The 25,018-nt window shown below is 44.3% G+C and overlaps 1 protein-coding gene across 1 annotated transcript in view; it reads left to right on the top strand.

Annotated features, from left to right (window-relative positions):
• LOC144799010 (uncharacterized) overlaps window positions 1-25,018 on the top strand; it is a 449,787-nt gene that overhangs the window by 342,431 nt on the left and 82,338 nt on the right. Inside the window, exon 8 of the mRNA XM_078670160.1 lies at window positions 14,677-14,839. Coding sequence (XP_078526286.1) covers window positions 14,677-14,839 — 163 coding nt within the window. The remainder of the gene's footprint in view (window positions 1-14,676; window positions 14,840-25,018) is intronic.

Genomic DNA, 25,018 nt, shown 5'->3' with positions numbered 1-25,018 from the left:
CTAAAACTCACCAGTGTCTCCACGCCATGAGAGATAAGCACTCCTGACTCACCAACGAGTGAGGGAGACCCATGTGGTTGGAGAGAAGATCAGGAAGCAGAGAATCTGCTCTGGTGGCACGCAAGACAACAACATTGCTACAATAAACCAAGACTGGGACTTCTAACAGGGGGTCACTAGGGCAAACTCTGCCGCCTGCTGGCTCATCTCGGACAGTACTCTCTGAACCATAGAAAAGGGAAGGAATGCATACAGAAGAGCTGTCAACCAAAATTGGAGAAAAGCATTTGATTCTGTGCGAGGGTATCCGGCCTCCAACTGTAACAGATCAGAAGCTGGGCATTCAGAAGGGATGCAAGCAAATCTATTGTGCACGGACTCCAAATCAGATTCTGGTTATGAAAAATCGGAAGATGAAGCCTCCAATTGCTAGAATCATGCAGGAATTTAGAGTTCCAGTCCCCTATCACTTGGGACCAACCCGAAATATACTCCGCCATCACCGAAATTTGATGTTGAAGACCGTAATGCTAGAAATCCTTGGCAATCTCCACCAAAACACTGGCTCATGTCCTTCCCAGACAGTAGATGTTCTGTATGGCTCAAATGTTGTTCATTCTCAGAAGTATGCAACAACTCGCCTTGCATTGTGATAAAGTGCAAACTGTAAAGTCCGTCGTTACCAGCGCAAAGTAATTAATGTGGAGCACCTGTGCCTCCCCCCCCCCATATCCACCCGGCCTCACCGAGCCCCCCCAAATGTACCAGCGGGCATCTGACTCTATGATCACCTCCGAACTGATGCAAAACTGGCATTGCCATTCCAATCATCCATGTGATCTAGCTACTAGGACATCTTTGTCCTGGCTTCCTCCAATAGCACTGTTCAATACAAATAGGACAACCCCTTCTTTAATCTTTGAAGTGCCTGATAAGGAAGAGATCCCAGCAATATCTCTTGGATGGATGACAGCAAAATACCTATCAGGCGAGCCAAAATCCTCAATGATATAGTTGGAGAGGCAAGGTTTCTCCTCAACTCTTTCTGGTAGACAGCCATTTCTTTCACGGTAACTGTAACTGGGTCTTGATAGTGTCCACATGAAAACCTAATAGTTCTAGGGTCTGAGAAGGAACTGTTATTGATTTCTCTGAGTTGATGACAAATCCTAGATCCTGAAGGAACTGGGTAGCCCAAGAGAGATTAAGAAGAACTGTGTCCCTGTTTTGTGCTTTGACGAGAATATTGTCTAGATATATAATCAATCTAATGGCCGCTGTGGATATATTGGACCACAGGTTAAAACAACTTGATGAAACACTAGGGAGCTGGTGAAAGACCAAAGGGAAGGGCAGCAAACTCAAACCAGTGATGGTACCAGTGAAATTGGAGGAAACGCTGATGGTGGGCAAAGATGGGAAAGGCTAAGTGTACATCCTTGAGATCGAGACAGACCATTCAATCTTCCTCCTGTAAGAGATGGCAGAGCAAGTGTATGCCTTGCATTTTGAAATGGTGATACATGATCCAAGAGTTCAATTATTTGAGGTTCAGAACCAGATGAAAGCCTTGGTCCCTCTCCTGCACCAAGAATGTTGTGCAGACAAACCCCTGCAGGCTGGGTGAAGAGACCTACCACTGCTCTTTTTAAGAGCAGCAAACACATCTTGTTGTCTATAAAACTGCTCTCTGCTTGGGAAAAAGAAGAGGAGTTGGATCCTGCCCTTGCTGATGGATGGTGTAAAACTCCAGTCTGCACCCCTGAACCGTCTGCAACACCCTAGGGTGCTCGGTGATGGCCCTCCAAATGTGCACGTACAACTATATCCGTCCCCACAGCGCATACTTCGAAGATGGGACAACTCTTACCTGTGTAAGTGGCAGTTCCTCCCCGATATCCACCTTGTTAGGCATGGCCACGACCTCCTCTGTTACAGGTGGGGAAGAGGTTGGAGGAGATGGAGGGAGCACCTCTACCCCTTTGTGAATAGCCTCAGGTAGCCTGGTTGAATCAGCAGCCTGGCTCTTGACCTCGAACGTGCTTGGTCCTGGTAAAAAGGTCACTGTTAAACACTTTCCTGATGGACTTTTGGGCCTTGTCCATTGTTGAGATGTGGCAACATGCTTGCTGAGGTCTTTGATGAATTTGTCCCTGAACAGTATCCGATTCGCTATCGTACCTGCCTTCATAGAGGCCATCTTCACCAGTTTTGGATCAATCCACATGAGGAAAGACTTGCGGTGTTCTGTGGATATCATGCAATTAGCGTTGCTGAGAAGGCACAACGTGCACTAGGCCTAATCAAGGAGTTCCCCTGGATCCACTTGAAAATGTACCTCTTGGAACTGGACGGCCAACTCTAGAACCTTAGTATTAGGACCCTAAAATTCCAACAGTTTATCTTGACATCCATGCCATGCTCTAACTAGGCCTTCTTTAGGGTCTTTTGCAAACATTTTAAGGACATTAGCCATTTGGGGTCCAATTCTGGTGTGTCCGAAACCTTCTGAAGCAAAGAATGCCGAGGACATTCAGAACTCAATGTGTTGCACACCTCTTGTTCGAAGCCTTTCCTAAATGTAAACTGGACATAATGCGTCTCTTCCATACAAGGCTCCCACTCAGTGGAACATGGATGAACACAAATTTCTGGGTCAAACTGTAGGTTTTTATTGGTTGGTATATCAGATGCAGAATGGTGTGTTTTACGCTTGAGTTTGTTTGCTGGCTGTTGATTCCCTTGTTGGGGAGTTTCTGAATCAGTTGAGGGGGGAAATGACGCAGCAGACAAGATTGCGACTGGGGGCATTTAAGTTGTGAAGATCCTGGAAGTGCTGTGAGGAGGTGTGTCCCCACATGCATTGCCCCTGAGGACTGATGTGGCAATTTGCAAGAGGACTTCTGCCAAGGAAGAACCCTGAAGAGACTTTCCCGGCAAAGCCCAGCTCATTGGTTGTAATGTCACTAGGTAAGGAGTCCCCAGAGGACCCAGACAACTCACTCTGCCCATAATGGGCCTATTGATGCTTAAACAGCTTCAGAGCCCTAATCAGGGCCACACTAATGGAGTCCTGCACATGGGTATTAAGTGTCTCCACCAACCTCTCTTCCATTTTGTGCCCATAGAGCACCACAGCATACTCTATGTATCCTTCCTCCTCGTCGGCATAGTATGCCATTAGTGAATCAATCTCACAAGGATAAAAGAGGTTAAAGGGGGGAACAGTCATAAAGCGGGTGTCAGATAGTCCTAGACAAAGGAGCGAGATAGTGAACTGCCCTGGACTAGAATATAGAATTTTACTGTAGAATCAGCAACCTGCAACATTCCCTTAGGCTAAGCCCTTATTCATGTGTACCCAGCCCAGGTGGGTGTTTCTTAGAGGATGAAGCATAGGTCCTCTACGCATGAGGCACACAAAGCCAATAGGGCACTGAAAAAGCCTGTGTCAGCTGCACACGCACGTGTGAAGACTGCGAAAGATGACAACCTTCTCGCTCCAAGAAGTGAGATGGCGCTTTACAGTCCATGCTCACGCTCCACTTCTGGCCAATGAAACTGGGGTAATTAGAGAATCCCCCTCCCCACCCCGCTCTGTCTTCTATAACAGGAAATCTATTAGTGTAATAAAGTGCTTTGCATGGCGCATTCAATGAAGGAGAAATAAAATGGCATTTATCTCTGTCCGCTTCAGCGGCAAAGAAAGAAGGTCTTTGATGATAAGGATAGACATAGGGAGATGTGGTCCATATGTTTGGACAAGCTATTCTGATGTTTGGGCTCATGAAATATATAACTTAAAGTTTTTTAAGTTTCAAAAGTAAGTTTATTGAAATAAATCACTTCATACATATAATCAATGAAAGGAGTGGTAAATAAATGAATAGACAAATGAAGGGTGATAGCAATATATAGTTAAATTAGAATAAAAAGGAAAAACATATTGGAAAATAAATAAGTCGAAAGGCGGGAAGAGTATAGTTCATATTAAGGAGCAATGATAAAGAATACAAAATGAAACAAAAGGAAGGTGTAGTGTTCTCTCAATATGGTGTCATATACATATTATTAAGATGAAATATTAAACAATTCTAGTACAACAAAAAAAAAGAAGTCAAAGAGACTTAGCAACTTCTTAGAACGAAATCTGGGGAGTGAAGGATTTTTTCGCACTATTATCTAAGAAATGTGTGACAGGAGCCCATAGGTGTAATCGTTTTGTGGCAAGTGAAATTGGGTAGACAAGAGTCGTGTCTAATCTATGATTGTGGCAGATAGCATACCACCTGGCGAGATATGATAGTTTGGAGGTGTCTTTCCCAGGGCTAATAATAGATCAATGATTTGGAGTTTGAGTGATTAATCTGCCAGCCAGGATACAAGCTACCTAAGAAAATATTAGTAAAGGATAGATGAATTTTGGTTTTGAAAATGGTGATAATTTGAGACCAAACCTGCTGCCAAAATTTAAAAACATTCGGGCATACAAATGGCATGTGTTTCAGGTCGGCAACATTGTGAGAGCATGACCAACATGAACTAGTAGTATTGGCATGTATCCTATATAAGTTTGCGGTGGTTTTTGCTGCTCTAAAGGATTTTCTTATTTTCAACCATATATGGTTCCAAAAAGAGACGGACCAAGGTCAGTCCCCCAAAGGTGTTCTATTTTAGACTTATCCCTTCTCATGGGTAGCTGTGTTAAACAAGAATAAATGGTAGAGACCTTCTGATGTAATTGGAGAAAACTGTTCCAGGTGTTGTGAGAGATGGAAGGTAAAGAGGATGTATGTGAAAGTTGAACAGATGCATCTGAAATTGTAGTTTGCAAGGTTAAAAATGTGTGTGATGGTACGTCTGTGCTTGCATATAGTGGAGGGGTATGCCCTGGTCAGATAACTGGTGTACCCATATTAGACCCCTGCTTCTCCAAGTTTGCCAATATATTGGTTTGTTTTTGATTAATTCCTGCTTGTTGTGCCAAATTGTGGAGTTAAGAAAAGTATAAAGATCAATTTGAGGAAGGGTATCTTGCAATAATTTACAGGAATGTTTGATTACTGATATGAGGATTTGTTTAGGTTTACGAGTGAAAGAAAGATTCTTGAAATGAAAAAGGTTCTACAAAAGAAGCTTCAAGGTCAACTTATCTGTTAGGTCTGTTAGGTGTGTGATCAGATAACCAATGCGATAGTTGTTTCAACTGAAATGCTTTATGATAATTGGAGAACTGATGAAAATGAACACCTCCTTCCGATTTTGGTCTTGTTAGTTTTTGTAATGCCATCCTTGGTTTCTTATTGTTCCATAAGAATGTTGTCCATAAAGAATTAATCTTGTGAAAGTGTTTGCTTGGAATACGTAATGGTATATTAGAAATGATATAGAGGACTATGGGGGTGAGCATCATCTTGATGGTGTCCAAACGACCCCACCAGGAGAGATGAAGTGGATGCCACTTTGCAGTAAGCGTTTTTAATTTATCTATATATTTGTTTAAGTTGAGAGAAATAGATGTGGGTATGGAGGGAGAGAAATAGAGGTAAAGGTATTTTATATGTATGGAGTTCCATGTAAAATTGGAGATCTGAAAATCTTCTTTAATAGTGTATTTAGTTAGGGGCATAATCTCACACTTGTCGGTATTTCATTTATATCCTGATACTAAACCATAGTTCTCAACCTCTTGTAGAAAAGCAGGCAGTGAGGATTGTGGATTAATGAGAAAAACGAATATATCGTCAGCATAGGCTGCTAATTTTATGTGTTGGGAACCGGACGTAAATCTTGTGATGGATTGATTCTGACGTAAACGAGAAAGAAAAGGTTCTAACGCTAGATTAAAAAGAAAAGGAGATAAAGGGAAGCCTTGGCGTACACCTCTGTGAAGAGTGAAATAAGGAGCTATAAGACCGTTAGCAGAGATAGCTGCTTTAGGCTCTGAATATAATAAGGCAATCAGGGATATAATTTTTGGACCAAAGTCGAACCATTTAAGAGCATGGAAAATAAATGAGACTCTATCAAAGGTTTTCTCCACGTCAAGGGCAATTGTAGCTAGTGAACCTGAATGGTCAGACATCTTAGTTAAAATATTGAAGAACAATCTTGTATTATCTGTGATGCTACAATCTTTAACAAAACCTAATTGTTCCTTGCCGAGCAGTAAAGGGAGAAGTGGTTCTAGTCATATGGCTGGTGCTATCGAGAAAATCTTATAATCTACATTGACTAACGAAATCGGTCTTTAATTTTTACATTATCTAGAATCCTTGCCGTCTTTCGGTATTAAACATATAAATGCGTCTAGAAAGGAACCTGATGAGTTGCAACAGGAGGTGAAAGAGGAGATGAGAGAGTGTAGATGCGGCATAAGCAATTGGGTGAAGTGCAAAATAAAAATTCACTGTAAAACCGTCAGGACCTGGGCCTTTATCTTTTTTGAGAGTCCTAAGTACAGCAGTTAATTCATCTTGTGTAAAGTCAGATTCCAAAGTATCCATATTAGGAGAGAGATCATCATGTTTCTGGATAGTGGAAAAGTATTGAGAAATAGCTGTAACTGACTGTATAATTTCTGGAGTATAGAGGGATTCATAGAAATGAACAAATTCCTGAAGAATTTTGGAATCTTTATGCTTTGGTGTTTGATTATCATCTATAATAGAATCGCTGTGAAGCCTGTTTTGCTTAATCTTAAGATAATTGGCTAATAATTGGCCAGATTTATTTTGGCTACCATAGTATTTTGAGCTAGTCTTTGGTAAAAATAGAGAGGCACTCTCAGCCAGGATTTATTGAAAGCTAGCTTTGCATTTATAAGATCTTCCAAAGAAGTCTTTGTTTTATAAGTGTAGAATATGTGTTCTAGTGGTTTGATTTTAGTGAGGAGGGTGTTGTGTATTATTCTGAAAGATTTTCATTTATTGGATGAGTACCTCATGATGAAATCTCGAGCAGTAGCTTTGAAGGCATCCCAGATTGTACCAAATGGATGCTCTCTAGTTTGATTATTTTGAAAAAAAATCATGGACAAAAGTGGTAAAAGAGGCAGTAAAGTTGGAATCAAGAAGTAAAGAGTTGTTGAAACGCCATCTTTTCGGGGATGCGAATTGTTAGAGAGTATCTAGTTGAATCGTAACAGGAGCATGGTCAGAAATGAGGGTGGGCCTTATATCAGCTGAGAGCAGAGATTGGGAAACATTATGTGTGATGAAAATAGGATCAATACTGGATCCTGTCTGATGTGGCGGAGAAAAAAAGGAGTATTCTCTTAAAGTTGGATTGCAAAGTCTCCAGGCATCGATCAAGTTTCTCTGTTCTATAGTTCGCAATAAAGCTTTATGGGATTTGTTTGGGATGAAGGAGACCATAGAATTGCGATTGAGGAAGGGATCCATTACTTGGTTGCAGTCACCTGCAAAAATGAGGTTTTCTGTGTGATGTTGTAGGAGGAATGTGGAGATGTGAGTCCAGAAAGAGATATCCCCAGTGGTAGGTGCATATATGTTAAGTAAGGATATGGTTTTTTTTTCCTATCAAGAGGTTGGTAAACACCCATCTACCTTCGTTATCTGAGTCTTGCGAGAGGAGATTGACATTAAGTGCTTTATGATATAAAGCTATAACACCATTTATTTTACCATCATCTGGTGAGAAAAAGATGTCACCTACCCAATTCCTCATTAGTTTTAGTCATTCACTTTCAGTAAGATGTGTCTCCTCTAACATAGCTATATTGACATCCATTTTAGCTCAGTGGGAGAGGACTCGCTGTAGTTTAATAGGGGAATTTAAGCCTCTGACATTCCAAGTGACGACTTTTAGAAATATAGTAAAGTACAAAGTTAAACATTATGAAAAAACATTTGATGAGTGTATGAACAACATATTAGACACATATTAAATGCAAAAGTAAGAACTGCGAAAATCTTTAGAATACATGTTATAAGTACGGACTCAGAGATAATATCAATCCGTAAAAACTTACAAACAGTAAATACGAACAATAAATACGAAAATATAAGATGTAGAAACCATTTGGAAAAGATAAGAATGAAAAGATAAAAGAGGAAAAAATAAAACAGTGAAAAAAGTAAAACAACAAAACATACCAAAGACTCAAACATGGGTGGAGGGTGTTGAGGCAACAGGACGAAAAGATGGACCAACTGAACAACTCCGGGGGCGACCACGAGGAAGGGAATATTCCAAACGATACTAAAACATTGGAGAATAAGGGTCGGAGGGAGATAGGTACTAGCTAAAAGGAGAGATATGGGAGAAAGGGAGAATTAGTTTATCTGTCATGAACACTAAGGACACAAAATAGATACATGACTGTAGATATAACCTAAAGTAATGATAAAAAGCATGAAATGATTTAAACAGTAAAAAAAAGAGCAAAGAACAATGAGAGTTAAGGACTAATGGGAGACAACACCTGAAATGAGAAAAACATGGAAAGAGGAGAAAATTAATTAAATTATCATGGATAAGGAAGAGATAAAGTGAAAACATGACAACAATTTAACATGAAAAAGTGATAAATTTCTCAGGAAGAGGATGGTCCTGCAAGATCCATGGATTCCTCTCTGCAGTTTTCAAGAAAACGTTGGAGTGAAGCTGGGTCTTCATATGTGGTGATTTTATTTTTATAAGTTACTTTGAAGAGGCAAGTGTGCATCAAACCAAACTTGGCATTCGACTCTCATAGTGCTTGTCTCATTGCAAGGAATCTCTTTCTTCTGTCTGCGGTGGATTTGGTGTAGTCCTATGAAAAAAATAGTTGTGAATCTTGCCAGGAGGTGCGACTTTTTTATTTTGAATGCCTGCAAAACTTTCAATCGGTCAGTATACTCTAAGAAACAGAGTATGACCCCTCTCGGTTGACGTTGAGATGAAGAAGTAGAGGGAGGACGACCCAATCTATGGGCCTTCTGTATGTTCAAAAGTGGAGAAGCTGGAATACCAAGCAATTGTGGGATAAAGGACTGAAAGAAGGCAATAGGATTACATCCTTCCAAACCTTCGCATAGGCCATAAATACGTAGGTTATTACGTCTTCTGCGATTTTTTCAAACTGTTTTTGGAGTTGTAAGATTTCAGTTTTCATACGAGAGATTTGTCGGGTAGAGAACTGCAACAATTCGATTTGATCTTCCACAGAAGTAAGTTTGCTTTACAGTGAGAACCAATTATCATCCAAGCTTCTAGACGAGTATTCATTTCCATCATATACGGCTTCAGAGCACGTATTTCATCCAAAAGCTGTTCCATTGAAAGAGACGGAGGAGAAATAGTAGGTGTAGGAGGATCCATTTTAACTTTTTTAATGGAGTGTAGAGACGATGATACCTTTGGTTTAGAGGTAGTCTTAACATTGACTTGAGAGGAAGGAGGTTCGGAGATAGGTACAGGAGACATTAAGGTAGATGGAGCTTCGGTGAGAGGAGGTACACATATTTGCGCAGGCTCCGCTATGTCGTCTTCTAGAACAGAAAAGGGGTTGGAAGTAGGCAGCATTGTCAATTTTTATGTAGTTAAATTGGATGAAATGTTGCCTTGTCCCCCCCTAGTTCTCCCACCAACATGGGAGAAATAGGGTTACTGAAATCTGTAGAGCAGAACATTGACAGCTCCCAGCAGGAGAGGAATGATACTTCAAAACGACCACAACAAAAATAGTAGTATTATTTAAGAATTAGCTGACTAATTATAGGATATCTTCCAGCAGTTGAAAAATATTAATGGAGACCGCAATGTGGAAGAAGTGACTCAGAGATGAGTTCAATATAAAGTAATCAGCAAAAGAAGGCAAAACCCACTCTCAAAATGTCAAAAATAAAGCATATCCATGAAAAATGACATTCATGTGAAAAGAAAATGCAGCAATAAACGCTAAAAAGATCCACAAGATGGCACGAGTGCACTTCTGAGATACATCTCCATGAAAAATGGGATTTGTGTGGAGAGACATTGCAATAACATTTAGATAATGTGAGGAACCACAGGATGGCAGTCACAGGTCAGTCAGAGGAATTCGTTATATGCCAGATCAAGTTTTTGAAAGCTGAAAGAAAAAATGCTGTTGAATAAGGTGTCATTTCATATAGCACACATTCCTTTTATGACGACATTACAAAGAGAAAGAAAGTCACTCTGAGGAGGAAGTTGAAGAGTAGCAATTACAGGCCCTGCATGAAGCGCTCCATACATCAGAGTGGAAATAGGAGCAAAGTGTCTCTGTCGTCATGAAATGAAAGATGATCTCTAAGGGTTGAGGCATTTTAAAGCAATGCAATAATTTTAAGGAAGCAGCATGTTCAAGGAACAGTGACCTCTATGCGAGGTGAAAATCTCGTGGATGACAAGATGGCGGCCGCAAAACTCTTCACACAGCGCGCCACGGGGCATATTTACGAATTCTGGCGCATCTCTGCATATCAGCAGAGATGCGCCAGAACAAATGCGTCACTCAAAACTACCCTTGCGTCACAGCAGATGCGCCGCATTTACAATGCGGCACGCCGTGGCGCAAGGGTAGGCAGATGTGTGACGCATCTCGTGACGTAAGGGCGGCGCATCGCTGGAGTCGCGTCGCAAGCGCGACGCAACTCCAGCAATGCTCAGGGCCACCCAATACTTAACATGCTGCGTCAGTTCTTACGCCTGCTTCAAGCAGGCGTAAGGAATTGACGTAGCAGCGTCGCGGAAGTGCCTGCGTGAAATCTTGTAGATTTCAGGCAGGCACTTTTGCGAGGCGCACAGGCGCCGGAACGCCCACCCTGCGTGGGAACACCCCCATTGTGGCGCTGGGCTATATAACGTGACGCATCTCCCTAGATGCTTCACGTTGCAAATGCCTCGCAGGGATGCGCCACGTTTACGCCGCTGTTGCGTCACGCAAGGTGGCGTAAACGTGGCGCAAGGGGCTTGTAAATCTGCCTCCACATGTTTAAACCAAAATTTGGAGAGAATGCGGGCTCACCGCGGGAAAATGCAGGTATCTTTGGGAGCAGTAGAGGTTCCGACCATTAAGTCCTCTGTTAAAATCGTCCTCGGAACTCCTCTATAAATAGAACTTTATCAGCTCCCTCGATATCGCCCGGAGCAGTGTCAGCCGGCTGCCGTTCCCGTTGGCGCTCAAGCCACGCCACGTAGCTTAACGTTTCTTTGGGCCTTATTTATGAAGGCCTTGCGCCGCCGGTGCGTCACTTTTTCCCATGTTAAAAATGATGCACCGGCGGGGCAAGGCCTTCAAAAATCTGCCCCTAAGTGTTTTATTAACTGCAGTGTATTTACTCAGTAAAGAAAGAGAAGCATAATCTGAGCCTCCAATCCTGACAGAGAATCAGTTAAGCATTCTGGGGCAGATTTACAATAATTGGCGTATGCCCAGGGATGCGCCAGTTATTTTGCGCCGCTGCTCCGCCACCCATGCTGCGCCGCATTTACAATGCGGCGCACCATGGGGCAAAAACGGCACAGATGCGTGACGCATCTCTGCCGTAAAGGTGGTGCATTGCTGGAGTTGCGTCACAAGCGCGACGCAGCTCCAGCAAGGCTCGGGGGTGCCCCATCTATACAATGCTGCGTCAAGACCTAGGCCTGCTTCAAGCAGGCGCAGGGTTTTGACGCAGCATTGGCCTGAAAGTGACTGAGTGAAATCTTATAGATTTCACTCAGCCACTTTTGCGAGGCGCACCTGCCCCGGAACGCCCACCCTGCGCCGGAACGCCCACAAGTGGCGCAGGGCTTTACAACGTGACGCATCTGCCTAGATGCGTCACGTTGTAAATGGGTCGTAGGGATGCGCCACGTTTACGACGCAGTTGCGTGACGCAAACGTGGCGCATTCCCATCATAAATCTGCCCCTCTGATCTTACACCACTCTGTGATTTAACTCGAAAGGGTGCGCTTTTTACTGACATGCTGCTTTGAAAAGCCTGGGCTTGAGAGCGAAGCACCCGAGGCTCTGTTAAATCTGCGGGGCTTAAAGGAAGAGGAGACAGAGAGAGGACAATGCCTGCTCTGAGATGAATTACCAGGGCTGTGCGTAGCCAAGTCCTACCGACATTGCAGTGTAGCGTCAGGCACACTTTCTAACATGTGCCGTGTGTAGCTCTGGAAAGTGCTTGACCCTAACTGGGTAAGCGTTAGGCAGTTTGGCATGAAAAAAACAATATATATTATTTTTTTAACTTTATTTACCCAACTTTTTTTTTTTTAAAGAAGGATGACACAAAAAGAGCAGGAGACCGGAGCTCCTGTGCCCTTATGCAGAAAATGCATTAGCTCTCCTCCCTCTTGTTTCCCTTGCTCTGCTGTAAAACTCTCTCACTACGACCCTGAAGTGCAGATTAGGATATAACCCTATTACGTCTAATTCCCTCAGTGCAAAATAAATTCCTCATATTATGTTGAAAGCAAAGTAGCCATAATAGAATGATTCTCTTATGCAACGTAAATAATAGTTCTACCTTTTATGTGTAAGTAGTGAAAGAGCTGGGGTAGCATTACAGGGGAGCAGGAGATAAAATGGGAGAAATACTGTTTGGGCATGTAGTGAATTGCCCTCACCATCTGAGAAACATGTTATCAAAATTTGGATTTGCAGGGGCCCTCCTGAATGTTATGAGGGAGGGCGCACAATAGACTGTTGAATATTCACAGGTCACGCTGAGTTTGGAAGGCTCACTTACAACTATCAGTTGCGTCAATTTGTAATTTTTTTTACACCAATCCATAACTTTTGGATTGCTGCCTAGAAGGAACTCTTTTTGACACAGATGATGTCTGTGTCCATGCCCAGGTCATGGCAGTTATTGGCTGGAGGGACCTGATACATAGTTGTGTTGAACAGGTCTTTTTACCTGCATCTGAGAGAGAGCGCCATGCCTTCATGATTAAATCTGCGCAGTCTATCATAGTTAGACTCCTCACTTCTTATGAGTGCTATAGGAGGGTGAGTAATGGGCCTGGGTGGTGACTCCATTCAAGGAGTTTGTAGAGTATTTTACACTCTGCGCTTCACGGAGTTTGCGGAGTTCCAGAAAACTCCCCTCCACAGAGCTGAGTTTTATCCCCGCTTGCGCTCGCCAACAGTAAGTTGGTGAGCACTAGTGAGAAAAATCCATCACTAGACTGCTTCCCAGCGAGATTTCTTAACGTGGGCAGTCGCATATGGTCGCTATCACTCGCATTGAGAAACCTTCCATTCGCATTGAATAAGTTGTCATTCGAGTGGCAGAAAGAAGCTGTGCCCTCTTGCATTGCGCGTGATGCCATTTGCACTTTTTTGCGTGGGAAAACACAGGGCGCTAAAAATCAGTGCGAATGGTGCGAGGTAACGCACTCTGCCACTCGCAAAACTTCACATAGCATGGCGGAGTTTTTTTTGTCACTTCTATGTGGAACTCCACGAACTCCACCCAGGCATAGTGAGTAGTGAATAGATACATGAGATGGAGAAGGGCTTGCCTTTACGGTGTGGCGCCGCGGCCAGGGCGACTGACGCTGGAATCTGGGGATCAGGGTTCGATCCCCGGCTCCGGCGGCAGGTTAGCCCAGCACCATGCGACTCTGGGCAATAGCTTGCTTAATCTTCCCGACGGCCCCCAGCGCCTAGAGACCCTAACGGGTGATTGTGCGCTATACAAATGTGGATTATTATTATTATTATTATTATTATTATTTACAATGGAGTCACTACCCCGACTGCGACGTTACTACACAATATTTTATCATGCAAGTTATTACAATGACTTGCTTTAGGGGGCGCTGGACTTTGGAATAGTATAAACTACTACTACAGCTTATGCAACAGTAGGGAAGGAATTGGACTTAAAATTCTAACAGCAGTCCCCTAGAGCAAATAATTGTAACAACCTGTGGTTTAAAGTAACACATGGTAACCTTGCTTTCGGGGTAGTGACTACGCTGTCAGGGCCGGACTGGCCATTGCGGGCACCAGGCAATCCCCCCAGGCACCGCAGTTTTGGGCCCCTGGGGGCAGTTTTTGCTACAGGGCCAATTTTGCAGCTATGCTGCATAAACGGCACTGTAACAAAATCGGTCGAAAACCAGCCCCGGCAAAGAGTTCGGTTGCACCCTCAAACTCCCCCCCCCCCACCGGGGTGCTGGCCAAGCACTTTGCCAGGGCCGGTTTTGGTTCCCACTCCGGCCCTGTACGCTGTAAAAGCCAGTTGTTGCTGAGACTGCGGGGTGTGGGGTGTTTCCTCTCCCTGTGTGTATGTAGCTCTACATCCATAGAGAGCCAGCAGTAGTGTCTGGTTCCTGTGGTTCGAACTACACAAGTCGAAGGAAACATGGTTTGTAGTATGCTTGAGGGGTCTGTCAAAACAATCTGTACCACACCTGCAACGACCTGTTCATGCTGCACTAAATGTGTAATATGTTCCATGTCTGTTGTATTTTTATAAACTACAGCACCCCAGAACTGTGCAACAATCAGTTTAACATGCATCACACATGCTGTCACATTTATGTCACTCTCCCTGTCTCATTGGCATGTTCAGTGGGCCAGGTCCATGTCCTGCTATTTATGAAGCAGAGGAAATGAGCATTTCATTTTTTTTTTAACTACTGAATTTAGAGGTTTCATGAATGAATATGAAATTATGATAATATTATGGGTACTTTTTCAACAGAATTATGCCAAAGTAAAGCACCTGCCAACTACACACAATACTACTTCCCATATCAATTTGCTGGTGTGCTGATGTGCGTGACCTACTGCAATAAGAACGTGACAGGAGCAGTAAACTGCAACCACGGGGAGTGCAAGCTTTTAACAACAGGACCTCAGTGTTTGTAAGTATAAACCATTGCTTTGCACAAATACATTCAGTCCAAGTCTTTAAGTCAGAACCATTTTTTTTCACTGTACATTACTTTCGAGCGTCACCACACCTTGTGACATGGTGTCTAGGTGTAGGGCCTAGCTGAAAGTGAGGCCCAACGACAAGACCCACTGTGGACATAACCCACTGCTCATAGCTGCATCTGATGTCATCATGGGTAACACAAATCTGTGAGGTGCATACACATATCCAGTTTTCCTCGGTGCCAGTCAATCTCTTGCCCAAACACTGTAGCCAACAACTATGGGAACTGTAAGGAAATATTGTGCTATGTTGGCATAGTTCGAAGTTTGGAGTGCATTCTAGATAACAAAGCCCAAACATGTGAGATACTGTTTTTATCAGAAGTGTGGAACTCTCAATCAAAGGAAATTTGCCACTGGAAGGTAATTCTGGTCTTCACTGCTTTGTAAATCTGAGGAATCAGTATTTTCCCAATACTTGATATTCACAGGTATTACCAGTAAGAAAGTCTTTGACACTACTTAGATTCTACCACGCTCTAAGGTTTCTGCTCTCTAAAAATGTGTGGGCATGGCAGATTTTCTTTGATATTATGCAGGCCTAGAGAAAAAACTGTAAGCATACCAATTCACAATTTGTTTGACAACAAACCTTAAATCAGAAATACACCCATACACAGTTTTGGTGTGCCTGTTTCCACTGTGGTAGGGTCACCCACATATGTGATTTTATTCTGATGGATTGCTGTGTGAATAGCTGACTGGCAGGGCACAAACAGGCCAAGCACCAGACCACAGTCCACATCTTGAAAATTTCACATTAATAGAAAATAAATACGCCCTCGTAGTTGGTGTGTTTCCGCTCCTCTAGGGTGTCAACTGAGGGTAACACCACACCCATTACTTCATGGACAATTACATTATGATGTTGGGTGGAAGAAAAATAGGGTTTGTTCCCCCCTCTGTCCTATTGTGTCACTTGACAAAAAAAATTAACCCTAGTGCTGAGGGGGCTGTCCCAATCAAAAGGGAACAGATGGAAAGATGGATGGTTCTGACCTGCTTCTCTCTGTGTGTTGAATTCTAGAGGTTGTGTAGAGATGGCATTATATATATATATATATATCCAAACAAACAGGAGTCCCTTGAGGAGAGATGCCACACGGAGATATTATTTCAGCTCGCTTTATTAGGAGGACAACCTGCCAGCAGATAACATCAAGGAGCAGCATTCAATTCAATAAACGCCAGACGCGTTTCAGGATCAACCTTTCTTCAGTGGCGTGTTGGGCATATAGACTGTAAGCGCTGCGTGGAGTGTGCTTTGTAGATTCAAACACCCGCCCCCAGTGGGTGTGGCCATCTCGTGGCATTGTGGGTGCTGTAGTTCACTCCATAGTAATCCCATGTGGGTGCATTTACTTGCAGTCTTGATCAAGCCCCATATAATTGCTGAAAGTCCAAGAGGGGACCTGCCCCGCTGAGCTCTGAAGCCGGTCTCCCCCCTGTAAGGGCACCAGCCCGTCTCCGTTCGTAAACACTGCAGCACGCAGTGATGCTGCCGCCGACCTGCAAAGGCAGTGGGTTTCTCTCCGCGACCGGGAAGGCCGCTTAAAATCCAAACAAACAGGAGTCCCTTGAGGAGAGATGCCACACGGAGATATTATTTCAGCTCGCTTTATTAGGAGGACAACCTGCCAGCAGATAACATCAAGGAGCAGCATTCAATTCAATAAACGCCAGACGCGTTTCAGGATCAACCTTTCTTCAGTGGCGTGTTGGGCATATAGACTGTAAGCGCTGCGTGGAGTGTGCTTTGTAGATTCAAACACCCGCCCCCAGTGGGTGTGGCCATCTCGTGGCATTGTGGGTGCTGTAGTTCACTCCATAGTAATCCCATGTGGGTGCATTTACTTGCAGTCTTGATCAAGCCCCATATAATTGCTGAAAGTCCAAGAGGGGACCTGTCCCGCTTTGTGGCCGTCTCGCTGAGCTCTGAAGCCGGTCTCCCCCCTGTAAGGGCACCAGCCCGTCTCCGTTCGTAAACGCTGCAGCACGCAGTGATGCTGCCGCCGACCTGCAAAGGCAGTGGGTTTCTCTCCGCGACCGGGAAGGCCGCTTAAAATCCAAACAAACAGGAGTCCCTTGAGGAGAGATGCCACACGGATATATTATTTCAGCTCGCTTCATTAGGAGGACAACCTGCCAGCAGATAACATCAAGGAGCAGCATTCAATTCAATAAACGCCAGACGCGTTTCAGGATCAACCTTTCTTCAGTGGCGTGTTGGGCATATAGACTGTAAGCGCTGCGTGGAGTGTGCTTTTAAGATTCAAACACCCGCCCCCAGTGGGTGTGGCCATCTCGTGGCATTGTGGGTGCTGTAGTTCACTCCATAGTAATCCCATGTGGGTGCATTTACTTGCAGTCTTGATCAAGCCCCATATAATTGCTGAAAGTCCAAGAGGGGACCTGCCCCGCTTTGTGGCCGTCTCGCTGAGCTCTGAAGCCGGTCTCCCCCCTGTAAGGGCACCAGCCCGTCTCCGTTCGTAAACGCTGCAGCACGCAGTGATGCTGCCGCCGACCTGCAAAGGCAGTGGGTTTCTCTCCGCGACCGGGAAGGCCGCTTAAAATCCAAACAAACAGGAGTCCCTTGAGGAGAGATGCCACACGGAGATATTATTTCAGCTCGCTTTATTAGGAGGACAACCTGCCAGCAGATAACATCAAGGAGCAGCATTCAATTCAATAAACGCCAGACGCGTTTCAGGATCAACCTTTCTTCAGTGGCGTGTTGGGCATATAGACTGTAAGCGCTGCGTGGAGTGTGCTTTGTAGATTCAAACACCCGCCCCCAGTGGGTGTGGCCATCTCGTGGCATTGTGGGTGCTGTAGTTCACTCCATAGTAATCCCATGTGGGTGCATTTACTTGCAGTCTTGATCAAGCCCCATATAATTGCTGAAAGTCCAAGAGGGGACCTGCCCCGCTTTGTGGCCGTCTCGCTGAGCTCTGAAGCCGGTCTCCCCCCTGTAAGGGCACCAGCCCGTCTCCGTTCGTAAACGCTGCAGCACGCAGTGATGCTGCCGCCGACCTGCAAAGGCAGTGGGTTTCTCTCCGCGACCGGGAAGGCCGCTTAAAATCCAAACAAACAGGAGTCCCTTGAGGAGAGATGCCACACGGAGATATTATTTCAGCTCGCTTTATTAGGAGGACAACCTGCCAGCAGATAACATCAAGGAGCAGCATTCAATTCAATAAACGCCAGACGCGTTTCAGGATCAACCTTTCTTCAGTGGCGTGTTGGGCATATAGACTGTAAGCGCTGCGTGGAGTGTGCTTTGTAGATTCAAACACCCGCTCCCAGTGGGTGTGGCCATCTCGTGGCATTGTGGGTGCTGTAGTTCACTCCATAGTAATCCCATGTGGGTGCATTTACTTGCAGTCTTGATCAAGCCCCATATAATTGCTGAAAGTCCAAGAGGGGACCTGCCCCGCTTTGTGGGCGTCTCGCTGAGCTCTGAAGCCGGTCTCCCCCCTGTAAGGGCACCAGCCCGTCTCCGTTCGTAAACGCTGCAGCACGCAGTGATGCTGCCGCCGACCTGCAAAGGCAGTGGGTTTCTCTCCGCGACCGGGAAGGCCGCTTAAAATCCAAACAAACAGGAGTCCCTTGAGGAGAGATGCCACACGGAGATATTATTTCAGCTCGCTTTATTAGGAGGACAACATGCCAGCAGATAACATCAAGGAGCAGCATTCAATTCAATAAACGCCAGACGCGTTTCAGGATCAACCTTTCTTCAGTGGCGTGTTGGGCATATAGACTGTAAGCGCTGCGTGGAGTGTGCTTTGTAGATTCAAACACCCGCCCCCAGTGGGTGTGGCCATCTCGTGGCATTGTGGGTGCTGTAGTTCACTCCATAGTAATCCCATGTGGGTGCATTTACTTGCAGTCTTGATCAAGCCCCATATAATTGCTGAAAGTCCAAGAGGGGACCTGCCCCGCTTTGTGGCCGTCTCGCTGAGCTCTGAAGCCGGTCTCCCCCCTGTAAGGGCACCAGCCCGTCTCCGTTCGTAAACGCTGCAGCACGCAGTGATGCTGCCGCCGACCTGCAAAGGCAGTGGGTTTCTCTCCGCGACCGGGATGGCCGCTTAAAATCCAAACAAACAGGAGTCCCTTGAGGAGAGATGCCACACGGAGATATTATTTCAGCTCGCTTTATTAGGAGGACAACCTGCCAGCAGATAACATCAAGGAGCAGCATTCAATTCAATAAACGCCAGACGCGTTTCAGGATCAACCTTTCTTCAGTGGCGTGTTGGGCATATAGACTGTAAGCGCTGCGTGGAGTGTGCTTTGTAGATTCAAACACCCGCCCCCAGTGGGTGTGGCCATCTCGTGGCATTGTGGGTGCTGTAGTTCACTCCATAGTAATCCCATGTGGGTGCATTTACTTGCAGTCTTGATCAAGCCCCATATAATTGCTGAAAGTCCAAGAGGGGACCTGCCCCGCTTTGTGGCCGTCTCGCTGAGCTCTGAAGCCGGTCTCCCCCCTGTAAGGGCACCAGCCCGTCTCCGTTCGTAAACGCTGCAGCACGCAGTGATGCTGCCGCCGACCTGCAAAGGCAGTGGGTTTCTCTCCGCGACCGGGAAGGCCGCTTAAAATCCAAACAAACAGGAGTCCCTTGAGGAGAGATGCCACACGGAGATATTATTTCAGCTCGCTTTATTAGGAGGACAACCTGCCAGCAGATAACATCAAGGAGCAGCATTCAATTCAATAAACGCCAGACGCGTTTCAGGATCAACCTTTCTTCAGTGGGGTGTTGGGCATATAGACTGTAAGCGCTGCGTGGAGTGTGCTTTGTAGATTCAAACACCCGCCCCCAGTGGGTGTGGCCATCTCGTGGCATTGTGGGTGCTGTAGTTCACTCCATAGTAATCCCATGTGGGTGCATTTACTTGCAGTCTTGATCAAGCCCCATATAATTGCTGAAAGTCCAAGAGGGGACCTGCCCCGCTTTGTGGCCGTCTGCTGGCAGGTTGTCCTCCAAATAAAGCGAGCTGAAATAATATCTCCGTGTGGCATCTCTCCTCAAGGGACTCCTGTTTGTTTGGATTTTAAGCGGCCTTCCCGGTCGCGGAGAGAAACCCACTGCCTTTGCAGGTCGGCGGCAGCATCACTGCGTGCTGCAGCGTTTACGAACGGAGACGGGCTGGTGCCCTTACAGGGGGGAGACCGGCTTCAGAGCTCAGCGAGACGGCCACAAAGCGGGGCAGGTCCCCTCTTGGACTTTCAGCAATTATATGGGGCTTGATCAAGACTGCAAGTATATGCACCCACATGGGATTACTATGGAGTGAACTACAGCACCCACAATGCCACGAGATGGCCACACCCACTGGGGGTGGGTGTTTGAATCTACAAAGCACACTCCACGCAGCGCTTACAGTCTATATGCCCAACACGCCACTGAAGAAAGGTTGATCCTGAAACGCGTCTGGCGTTTATTGAATTGAATGCTGCTCCTTGATGTTATCTGCTGGCAGGTTGTCCTCCAAATAAAGCGAGCTGAAATAATATCTCCGTGTGGCATCTCTCCTCAAGGGACTCCTGTTTGTTTGGATTTTAAGCGGCCTTCCCGGTCGCGGAGAGAAACCCACTGCCTTTGCAGGTCGGCGGCAGCATCACTGCGTGCTGCAGCGTTTACGAACGGAGACGGGCTGGTGCCCTTACAGGGGGGAGACCGGCTTCAGAGCTCAGCGAGACGGCCACAAAGCGGGGCAGGTCCCCTCTTGGACTTTCAGCAATTATATGGGGCTTGATCAAGACTGCAAGTAAATGCACCCACATGGGATTACTATGGAGTGAACTACAGCACCCACAATGCCACGAGATGGCCACACCCACTGGGGGTGGGTGTTTGAATCTACAAAGCACACTCCACGCAGCGCTTACAGTCTATATGCCCAACACGCCACTGAAGAAAGGTTGATCCTGAAACGCGTCTGGCGTTTATTGAATTGAATGCTGCTCCTTGATGTTATCTGCTGGCAGGTTGTCCTCCAAATAAAGCGAGCTGAAATAATATCTCCGTGTGGCATCTCTCCTCAAGGGACTCCTGTTTGTTTGGATTTTAAGCGGCCTTCCCGGTCGCGGAGAGAAACCCACTGCCTTTGCAGGTCGGCGGCAGCATCACTGCGTGCTGCAGCGTTTACGAACGGAGACGGGCTGGTGCCCTTACAGGGGGGAGACCGGCTTCAGAGCTCAGCGAGACGGCCACAAAGCGGGGCAGGTCCCCTCTTGGACTTTCAGCAATTATATGGGGCTTGATCAAGACTGCAAGTAAATGCACCCACATGGGATTACTATGGAGTGAACTACAGCACCCACAATGCCACGAGATGGCCACACCCACTGGGGGTGGGTGTTTGAATCTACAAAGCACACTCCACGCAGCGGTTACAGTCTATATGCCCAACACGCCACTGAAGAAAGGTTGATCCTGAAACGCGTCTGGCGTTTATTGAATTGAATGCTGCTCCTTGATGTTATCTGCTGGCAGGTTGTCCTCCAAATAAAGCGAGCTGAAATAATATCTCCGTGTGGCATCTCTCCTCAAGGGACTCCTGTTTGTTTGGATATATATATATATATATATATATATATATATATTCACTGAAAAAACCATAGGTTATAGACCATATATAGTTAGGAATTAGCATTTAAAAAACCTTATTTTACTCACACAAAACCATTGAAATTCCATATATAGTTAGTTGCACTAACTATATATCGCGCACCCGCAATCCACTGCTGATGATGTCACATATTACATCATTCATGACATGGTCAGTGACATCACTGATGACATCACTGATGACATCTCAAATGACATCACTGATAACAACATCCAGTGATTTTTTGTTTCTGTAAAGTTTAAATATGTCTTAAATATTGAAGAATGAGTGGATGTATAAGTGTCTGGACGAAGGATTTAGTAGGTGCATGACTGACTGTATGAGTGAGTGATTAAATGTGTCTCACTGAGTGCACGGGTTAGTGACTAAACTGTCTTAATTTGTGCATCATTATGTTTGTTGTTCTGTAAACTGCTGCATGTGTTGATCAGTAGCTATATGAGTAAGTATATGGGTTATTGATTGGTTGCTCAAGTATTTGTATGGGAGACTGAGTGTGTGTGTGGGTGCCTGGGAGGTGTATGACTCTGTGCATAGATGTGTGAGCAGTTGATTCACTAGATGTATAGGTTCAAAAGTGCATGTGGAAACAGCTGTATGGGTGGTTGACTGTGTGCATGAGTGCATTGGTGAGTGAATGGATATCTCAGTGCTACATGTCAAAGTAAGTACATATGTAAAACACAGTACATGTGAGTGTTGGCATATATAAATAACTGTGCATGAGAGCCACTGAATGTGTGAGTAGCTGTATGGATCATTGTGAACTTGTATCAGGGATTGTATAAGAGAGTAAATATGTGTTAGTATATGCTTGAATAAGTAAGGTGTGTATAACTGTATAGTTGAGGAAATGGAGGTGAGATTGTTTCTTTGCATGACTGACTAGGTGTGTGAGTAACTCCATGGATGAGTGACAGTGTGTGAGTTTCTGTATACACTGAGTGTATCTAAGGTTATATTAGAGTCTGAAGAGGTTTATCGTATTAGCACAAGAATAATGTCAAATGAGATGTCATCAGTGATGTCATCAGTGATGTCATTTGAGATGTCATCAGTGATGTCATCAGTGATGTCACTGACCATGTCATGAATGATGTAATATGTGACATCATCAGCAGTGGATTGCGGGTGCGCGATATATAGTTAGTGCAACTAACTATATATGGAATTTCAATGGTTTTGTGTGAGTAAAATAAGGTTTTTTAAATGCTAATTCCTAACTATATATGGTCTATAACCTATGGTTTTTTCAGTGAATTTTCAAGGTTTTGTAAATGCTAATTCCTAACTATATATAATCTATAACCTATGGTTTTTTCAGTGAATTTCAATGGTTTTTTAATAGCAAATATCTGTAGCTGAAAATGTATTCTTCTTTAAATCCCAAAATATATTTTATATGTTTATTAAGAACTTTTTTTTTTTAAATTTTTTTTTCTTCGTTCCCGCTTCGCGAATCGGGAAGCTTCCCGTTAGCTGACCTTGATGCCGCGAAATAGACCGCGAGCCGGTAAACGTTTCTTTACCGCAACTGCCGCGTTAGAAAACAACATCGTGACGCCTCCCGTCCGCATGACGTTTCGCGTTCTCGCGTGATACGTCATATGGCGTACTACGTTAGCGAACTGGTACACTTACCGAGTCGCAAAGCACAGGTTTCTGGAAGCAAACCGGGAGGCCCTGCAAAGCGTGTAACGTAAACACAGCAGGTCATGTGACTTGGTAATAACACTTTTCATTGGTTCATTTCACTTTTGGTTTCCTAATGATGTAAGACTAGGTCATATAATCTAAAATGAACACTTTTCATTGGTTGAGAACTATTGTTTTTCCCAAATGATGAAAATCCCTCTTTCTTTCCTCACTCTGACTTTCATCATTGTGAGAGAAAGACCCTTTGTTACCAGTGAGCAATGGCTTCTTTAGTAGCTTCAGCTGGTGCTTCCCCACCACCTCCACCACATCCAAGGAAGAGTGGACCGATGTGTGAATGTGTTCACTGTATGCAACAACTTTGACACTTACAGAAGCCTCACCTTCTCCATGCCTCCTACGCAGTTCTACATGTACATCATAAATGCAAACAGAACAGAATTAATTATACATGTTAAATGGTTTATTTTTGCTGTTCTCAGAATGTATCAAATTTCACTAAAAACAGTGACTTGAAGGTATTCATCATATAACAGCGGGGAAAAAAAACACAATCAAAATGATTGTGTTTAAAAAACCCATACAACATAACAAAGCAGAATTCAGAACTCCTTAAAGTTAACTTACTTTCCATGACGGCCAAGGATGTCCTATGAACAGCTTACACTCTGTTGTGCTGTTATTACTTTCAACCCGCCACTTTCTGAAAGAAAACCTCCATCGTTTTCAAAAACATGTTACATACAATAAATGACTTCTTGCTCTCTACCACAAGTTTCCACAAGGCCAAATCTTCTCAGACCCATTTATAACTCTTGGATTTCTTGTAAGCCAATCCCGTCTTTTCGCATTTCCGCAACTTTCAGAATTAAAATGTTGAAGATCATTTACACAATCCTGGACTAGTAATATCTTCCCCTTCTTGCTCAATCATGTTCTACATTTCCTATCACACTGATACTGCTTACTATGAAGCAGACTTACACTACCTTTATGACTAGTACAATTATTTAATTCTCTACATCACTTTTAATCACAAAGCAATGTAAAACAGTAGACAGCATTGCAGACTTACATTCCCTCTACTCCATGTTTTGATTGGCTGCTTCAATTAGCTTATAAAAAGAAATAGTTTTTCTGAACTCATTCAAAGTGCACGTATTTCTCCATGACGTCCAGTGTTATGGTAAGAAGTTATGTCTCTGTACTACACTTATCCTCAAGGCCAAATAGTGTAGGAGCCATGAGAACTTCTTGAAATTCCTCAGAGCACATCCCGAGATTCTTTCCCTAAAATTTTGGTTTTAAAAACACCAGGTAAGAGTTTTTAAGGTCATATGGCAATTTTTTTTTGAAAATTAAAACAGAATCATTGCAGAATGACCAGCCATTTCTACACTTTAAATAAGCTGTATAATGTCCTGATGTTATTGAAGGACCATCATGATATATAATTGCTACAGTTACAAAAGTCCTTCCTGATATTGACAACTGTGAAGCCACAAAATCTTTAATTAAAGTTGTCAATTTTGTTCCATCAGGCCTACATCGTTGGAACATTAAAATGACATACTGGCCATATGTTCGTATAAATAATGTGGACATCATTTCAGATTTACATTGGCTACACTCCATGTTGTGATCAGCTGCTTTTACTAGCTTATTAAAAGAGACTGATTTACTGTCTGGCAAAGTTAAATATATAAATCTTTCTGAGTCTACACTAGTAGTACTTGATACCCTACAGTTCTCGCAGTCATGCTGCCATTGATAAGAAAGCCCAAACAGGTGATCTACATCTACACCTT

Source organism: Lissotriton helveticus, chromosome 12 (assembly GCF_964261635.1).
Source record: "Lissotriton helveticus chromosome 12, aLisHel1.1, whole genome shotgun sequence".
NCBI lineage: Eukaryota > Metazoa > Chordata > Amphibia > Caudata > Salamandridae > Lissotriton > Lissotriton helveticus.
Note: the sequence above shows the minus strand (reverse complement) of the source record. Positions and strands in the feature narration are given on the sequence as shown.